Source organism: Montipora capricornis, chromosome 2 (assembly GCF_036669925.1).
Source record: "Montipora capricornis isolate CH-2021 chromosome 2, ASM3666992v2, whole genome shotgun sequence".
In the NCBI taxonomy this organism is placed as follows: Eukaryota; Metazoa; Cnidaria; class Anthozoa; order Scleractinia; family Acroporidae; genus Montipora; species Montipora capricornis.
The window spans coordinates 41,857,350-41,864,849 of record NC_090884.1 but is presented as its reverse complement, the minus strand read 5'-3'; the positions used below and the strand labels follow the sequence as shown (position 1 = coordinate 41,864,849).

Sequence of the window (7,500 nt, the reverse complement as noted above, 5' to 3'; positions counted from 1 at the left end):
CTACCTGAAGCCATATGCCACTTCACTTTATTTTGACTGAATGTGTTTATTGTATTTATTGCCGATAGCCTAGTATTTTTAAAAGGAAGTACCTTGGGCTTCCTTCCGCACCCTTGACTTTTATGTTCATGCTTTGTAATTTTCTGTTTAAACCTTCTACAACTGTGCTGTGAAATTCTTAAAGTAAAATAAAGGCAAGTAAAAAAAACATGCCAACAGTGTGTATTGCTCTGTGTACATGCAACAGTGCTCTCTCGCAGTCATGTTGGTATCAAAACCAATACCTCGTACGACGGTACGACGGTACGACAGACGTAAATTACAGCGATGACGTATGAAGGAAAATGGAGATATTGAAAGGTGCCTGCAAGATACACGTACAACATTTGTTTCAAACCTTGACATTTACCTGAACACAGCCAAGCAAATTGCCGGGTGATTATACAACCTATCTAATATTCCCGAAGGCAAACTTCCAAGGTATTGGTGAAGATCTCTGCATTGCAAGTGTCGGAAAAATGACGACCCAGAAAACAACTCAACCGCCATGTGTGTTGTCGTAACATTCCTTCCCAGTCCTCCGCTAAAAATTGATTTGTTTCTTTTTTTTGTGGCGAAGACGAACAGCCGGTTCTTATGAAGAGTTTTGCTTAAAACTTTTGTCCCATTTTTAACACGTGCACCGAAAGATATTTCAAGTGGATGAAACCACCGTTCGTATATGTTGTGTTCCAATTCTGTGTCGCAGAGGACCTTTGAGCGTTGTTTCGCACAGAAATGATTGTTTGTTTGCATTCGTCTTCACGCGCGAATTGATCTTATTCTGCGGCTTTCGGTACGCTCCGATCAATTGAGCAATGGGATTTGGAAGGCAGTTGACCCTTTTACTTTGGAAGAACTACACTTTGAAGAAGCGAGCGCCGGTGAGTGTTCCGAGATCATGCCTTTTGTCTTTTATAGTCTTCACAGCATCGCGCACTTTTCACTTCTCGTCATTTCAAAGTATAAACACTATCGAAGAAGTCATCTTTTGAGTACAGTTAAAAATCTGTTAGCTGTTAATCCGTTTTTTTTTTCTCTCCAGTTTGCTCTGCTGACAGAAGTTCTCGTACCGCTGGTTTTATTTCTCATTTTGATGGGTATTCGATTCCGTCGTGAGCCTGACTTTGTTGCCGAAGGTAGCTAGGCAATCATTGATATATTGCTTACTTTTTAAGGGAAATATGGCTATATGTGCTTGAGAAATCGAGCAGATTCGCGTTATTTAAAAGACTGACAGGCTAAAAATGATTTTTGTATTTTTACGGTGACTCAGAGGCAATGACTACGTGCTGATTTTTTTTAAAAAATTAAAAATTAAAAAACAAAAGCCCCTTTTGTCGTCTCTGAGATCACACGCAATGACAATTTTATTTTAAGCCGCGTTCAACGACAGTATGGCAGATATGAGAATTGTCATCTTTTTCCAAGGGGTTTCATTGCCTTTTTCATAGGAATTCTTTGGGGTTTTGCTTTTGGGCATTTTTATAATTATTATTTTTCTTCAATAATAATTTTATTCATGAAGTTTGATTGACTTTTTGCATAAATAGCCCTATTTCGAACCTGGCAATTTTTATTTGTATTTAATTTTAAAAATTCAGCAGACATAAAAGCAGTCGGCCAAATGTGATTCAAGAGAAGTGAAGACTAACAGTTTCTCTTTGAGAACATTTTCTGTCTACATAATTTGCATAATTTGTTTGATCCTCTTTTTCATTTTTGTTGTGGTTAAGGATTTTCCTTGTTTATATTACTTTTTATTGATTTGCATTCAATAACATTTCTGACACAATGGGGCATTGTAAAACAGTTTGCTCGTTTAACCACAACATACAGTATCAACTCACGAAGAGAAAAATAGAACATATACATAGTTATGTTCCTGAAAAAGTTTTAAAAATACTGGTTGTGAGTTTCTGTCTGAAACTACTCATGAGAGAAACAATAGGCACATAAGATTTCATTTAGCAATAGTTTTTGTTCTATGAGACTTTAGATTTGGACCAATCTGTGTTATATTTTTTCTTCCAAAAAAAAAGTTCGTGTTGATGATATACTTTTACATGTAGTTTCTGGTTTTCCATTCCATCTCCGGTACTTTGATTCCGATATTGGAGGGGTTTGTTGTATTTTTCCCCCAGACCCCCTGGGTAGCTCACATCCACTACTTTGCAAAACTGTCAAAACCCTGTCTCTGCAGTAATGTGAATATGACCTTTTGGCCTCATGCTTTTGCATTGATTTAGTTATCAACCGATAGGCTTGTTGGTGGTAGAAGCAAGTGACTCTGCTTTTAAAGCTTTGACCCGGGCCTGGGATCTTTTTGTTCTTGCCTGTTAGGTTATGCCACGTACACTGTACATGTATCAGTGAGCACTTTTTTGCCTTGCCTTTTTCCTGCGTTTCCTAGCAGATCGTTATGCTCTTTGGAGGCGTTTTTCTGTTTTTGCCTTAATTTGTTTCGCTCGTTCTTCTGACTTCTGCATTGTGTATTGGTTTGTGGCCATGTGGTTGGTTGGGGGTATCTCAAATTGTAGGGATACTATAAGGGGGTCCCTGAAAATGTTTCATGCAACAAGTAGGGGTCCTCCAAATTTTTTAGATAGTAGAAAATTTCTCATCAGTCCCCTCCCCCCAACAAGTTTTTGTGAACGCTCTCTTTGTCCTGAAGCCTGAACTCCTGTGAAGTTATAGTCAATGCTCTTCAAATGAGTTGAGCGCTCTACGAAATACAGTCTACAACTGTAACCAGAATACAAGTATACACTGTACATAAAGGGGAAATAAGTCTATAGTTTAAGCACAGGCAGACAATTACTCACACATTTACTGTAATCTTGGCTTGATTGAACTGATTAAGGAAAGTGTTCCATATTGGAAAGTGTGCCATATTTCTTGGCAAAGTCTATTTCATTGATAGTCAGATATAAAAACAGGTTACTTACCTTTCATTTTCTGCATTGCTACAAGTTATTTGATGGGTTTTTAATTTGGGTTGCATTGTTTCCTCTCCTCACTGATGTGTTAACCAAATACAAAGGAGAGAAAAGCGTACAGCTTCCACGACCTCTCAGAACAGAGTGCCTCCTGAATGTCAGTGAATTTCTCCCACTTCCAAATATTGCTCGCCTCCCAGCCTTGGGCATGTCAAAAGTTGATAATAATAATCATTTTTACATGCCAGCAGGCCAGGCCAAAAATGTTGCGTTTACACTGCTCTGATTACCTCAAAATCTTGCTTGATTTTCAAGCTTCGCTCAGGTTTTGCCATTGACAGATGATGTGGACAGAAGTGGTCAATCATTGGAGTTTGATCAACTGTTATCAAATTCAAATTCAGATTTCCTTCATGAGCGACAAAATGTTTTATCTATCCTCCCCCATTAGCACACATGGTGTTGGTCAGAAAGCTGTCCAAAGCAGTCCTCTCCTTAAGACTGCTACAGTACTTCTGATCCATGAGGCAAGACTGAAATCCCTGCTAATTTTACTGTTACAAAAGTAGTCTGCTTTAATACGAGCCAGTGGCCCAACACACCGGAGCCTATCTCTGGTTTCCGTAGCATGAAGCTACTAGGAGTATTTCTACTCTCCCCTGGATGGAATGCTAGTCCATCGCAGGGCTACCCGCAGCGTTAATATTGCAGGTACCCATTTATACACCTGCGTGGAGAGAGGCACCATGAGAGTAAAGTGTTTTGCCTAAGAACACAACACATTGTCCCCAGCCACGACCTGAACCTGGACCACTCGTTCTGGAATCGAGCGCCCTAACCATGAGGCCACCGCGCCTGCCACTTTGACAAAAGTATGAGAGCATTTATGCTGCTTTGACTGGGGCTGCTTTGACCACTTTTTGACGGACACACTCTGTGCTGGCAAGTGAGGTTCAATGATAATAATTCTTTCATTACAATAAAGCCAAGGAATTGGTACACTTGCGCCTCAGTCTTGTTCAAGATTTTTCTTGGTGTACAACTCCTAGGACTTCCCATTAGTAGCTTCTTGGATCAGTATTTACATTATTATTAATGCACATCCAATTGGAAACAATAAGTATGCAAAATTTAGGGGGACAAACAAAGAGTATTATGGTATTTTCAGACTTGGCCAATTCATAGATACCAGTGGTAATAATATATATATTTTTTCAACAGAGGTATTTCCAGTGCGAGCCCTGCCTTCCTCAGGGATAATTCCTTTGATGCAACAGTTCTGCAATAACAGAGATAAAGATGAGCATGGTTTTCCTGTACATCCCAATGCAAGGTATTGTTTTTTTGCTGGAATGCTTGGTTGGTCACGCCTGTGACGACTTGGGGTGGGGCTAGGTAACCAAATGGTGGCCAACCAAGCAAGGTTTTAGCGCGAATGTGACCGCGGGGTTACTGATGTTATGATGATAATGATAATAATGATAATAATAATAATAATAATAATGATAATAATAATTTATTATCGGACGTACCATAAAAAGCGTAACAAAATTATTGAATATTTCTGTTCACGGTATACTGTAGTAGATTCCTATGGATTCCTGCAATGATGTCATATTTTTCCGGCAAGGATAAACATGGTTACGGAGGCAGTTTTCCGAACAGTGGCGGAAAGTAAGGAAAGTTTGCCTTTGGTTGGCAAATGTTTGTGAAGTGCGGTTTAGGGGTGAATTGGAGACTGAAATGATCGAACTAACTAGACAATTTAATTAACTGTCTCTTTATTGACAGAATGAAGGTGACTTTAACGGCCCGGGATTCAAACCCACAACCTCTGTGATGCCAGTGCAGTGCTGTCAACTGTGCTACATGTACATGTATGAAGCCACTCCCAATCAGTTGAGAGTCGGTCAATTTGTTGGCCTGAACATTTGTGAAGCGTCTGATACTTGTCCTTTTGCTGTTGTCAATAGTTAGAACCAGGCTTAATTAATAGTAGCTTTGGCTAATAAACTGGAAAAAGCAACCTGTGAATGAATGATCCTTCAATAAAAATAAAGCTGCATTATTTAATTGTCTTATTATTGTAGGATTCCTGCAGCCCCCATGTGGATTCGTGAAGATTCCTACAAGCGCATGGAATCCTGCAAATTCCTACAAGTGCCATGATCGTTCATTATTATTATTATTATTATTATTATTACGTTTATTTTTACCTTGAAGTACCAGTACTGTGGACCAGCAAACATAAGGCTGCAGACCTTAAATTTCCACTTATACCGGTACATATTTCTCGACAATATACAAACGTATACTTTTATCTTCATGTTTACCTTTTGTTTATTTAGTATTGGCACTATTCTTGACCACCTTGCTGATATCCTGTCATCACCTGGTCTGTCTGCTGCAGAGGACTTGGCAACACTGCCTCAGGACTTTAGAGATTTTAAGAAAAACTATGACAAGTTTTTATCACATGCCAAGAATGCTGACAGTAAGTTTATTTATTTTAACATGGCTATTTGATTTCACAGGTCATGTAATGGGTTTATCACTGGTCAATGTACGATGTACATGTATAAGCAATACGTAAATTTAAGCCTTTAGTAATTCCAACTTTAGGTCTTAAAAATAATTCAGATTTTGACAAGACCAAATTTGGAACCAGTTTCATCAGGTTCTTGTTTGTTTCCGTATTTGTTAAACAGTGACTTGTCAAGTAACCTGTGACCTGACCTGCAAAAGAAACAGGTGCTTTTGTCTTTATATTGGCAGCTGTGGTTCATTGAGTGAATGACATAACATTATGGACTTGTCAAGCTACGTTGTAATGCTAGCTCATCATGAATGAACTTCACAAAGTACAGTAGTTGAACTGTGGATGTTGATGGCGGACAGATCAAATACATTACTGTTATATTCTCATTTACTTGGCCTTTAAATGAAAGTGAATCTGGAGTTGACCTTGTTATGATACAGACCTCCCTCCTTTTGTTAATTATTAATGATTTTGTTTTCATGTTAATTAGTTGGAATTAACATAAGAAAAGCAGTGAGGTTTCTGTCAAAACAAGGTCAACTCCAGCCTCATGTAGGCACAAAATACAGCACCGCTCAAAAGTAACTTACCAGTCTCGTCTCGTTTCTCGCGAGACGAGTGTCTCGTCTCTAGAGACGAGAGTCTCTCCTCGAGAGACGAGACACTCGTCTCTAGAGACGAGACTCTCGTCTCGCGAGAATCACTGAAGCAGCAAGATTGGCATAAATTTTTATAGAATTCCGATGGTTACACGAACGTTTGCGAATTCAAACGACGCTCATGGTGAGCGTGAAACTTAACCTGAATCAAAATTACAATACTGTTATAACCGAGAAATATATCATGCCAATTGGCAACATTTCAGTGCGGTGGCATGGTAAACAGATCTCTGTGAAATTCTCGAAGAACTTTGCTTTCCGAAACACCATATGAAATTGAACGAATTCGGATGGTTTGTGCCAAATTACAGCTGTTTTGCCCGCGGTTTGTTACTCCCACATTTAAGTCGATCCGCCGACACGTTTTAATGTAAATGACTGCAAGCAAGTAGAAAGTACATATACAATAAGACTTAGGAGCTACGGTAAATTGAAAACAAACTCGAGTTTTATGACTTCACTTTTGAGAATGTCATCCATTCAACAGTGAGATTATTTTCACTGTCACGCAACAACAACAAAAAAAAGAAAAATTTTAAACCGTTCACTGAGAAAGGGGAAGAACTTGAACTGTTGTATGAAACTAATTTATTTTCCATTTCCACCTCTCCAAATTCTCAGGTCTGTGCGGTACATCTTATCTAAGTTATTTGTCGAAGCGTTTCACGCAACTTAAAGTTAAATACAGTTTTGTGAAGATACACCGCTGTCGACGAACATTTGTCATGAAAGCGCTTATTTTTCGTTCATGAGTTAAACGATGTGTATGAACAAGTCTCCTAAAGTCGCGGCTACACAAGCGATTTTTTGCTTGCGCCGGTGATGCGATTTTTTAAATTTTGTTGCGTCGCCAGCGCGCGATGAAAGTCTGAACAGGCGACGCAAAAGCAGAAAAAACAACACTCGTCATCCAACGTGAAGGAACTGCCTCGGGAGAATGAATCCCCAAAGAAAAAAGAAAAAGAAAACGGCTCTTTTAGGAGCCACCAAATGTAATAAAAGTCATGACCAATAGTAATAAAAGTTTTTTTTCATTCACCGCACTGATGCGATCATGATGAGCAATAACAACCCACAACCGCGTTCTCTTCGCCTGATAAACTCGCTTGAATTTGAAAGACAAATTTTTATGGCAGTTCGATGGATTTAAGCTTTAAGTACTGCTGCAGGAAATTGATCGATCGATTAACAGTGTTTACATGCGGTCGTGCAAGTTCATCGAAACATTTCTTCTCGAAATCAACTTCGTATAGTGTATGTAGATTTCACGGGCAGATTCGAGGCCTAAATGTCGACTCGCAAAGGCAATAATACACCACCGCCA

The 7,500-nt window shown here is 39.1% G+C and overlaps 2 protein-coding genes across 4 annotated transcripts in view; one reads left to right on the top strand and one right to left on the bottom strand.

Moving 5' to 3' along the window:
- LOC138022105 (general transcription factor IIH subunit 4-like) overlaps positions 1 to 795 on the bottom strand; it is a 26,048-nt gene extending 25,253 nt beyond the window's left edge. For both annotated transcript variants that reach the window (XM_068869133.1, XM_068869141.1), the window contains exon 1: positions 410 to 795. In XM_068869133.1, coding sequence (XP_068725234.1) covers positions 410 to 795 — 386 coding nt within the window. The remainder of the gene's footprint in view (positions 1 to 409) is intronic.
- The window catches only part of LOC138022063 (ATP-binding cassette sub-family A member 2-like), a 78,521-nt gene continuing 71,804 nt past the window's right edge, over positions 784 to 7,500 (top strand). For both annotated transcript variants that reach the window (XM_068869097.1, XM_068869093.1), the window contains exons 1-4: positions 784 to 923; positions 1,085 to 1,178; positions 4,200 to 4,311; positions 5,327 to 5,472. In XM_068869097.1, coding sequence (XP_068725198.1) covers positions 858 to 923; positions 1,085 to 1,178; positions 4,200 to 4,311; positions 5,327 to 5,472 — 418 coding nt within the window. In that variant the 5' untranslated portion in view covers positions 784 to 857. The remainder of the gene's footprint in view (positions 924 to 1,084; positions 1,179 to 4,199; positions 4,312 to 5,326; positions 5,473 to 7,500) is intronic.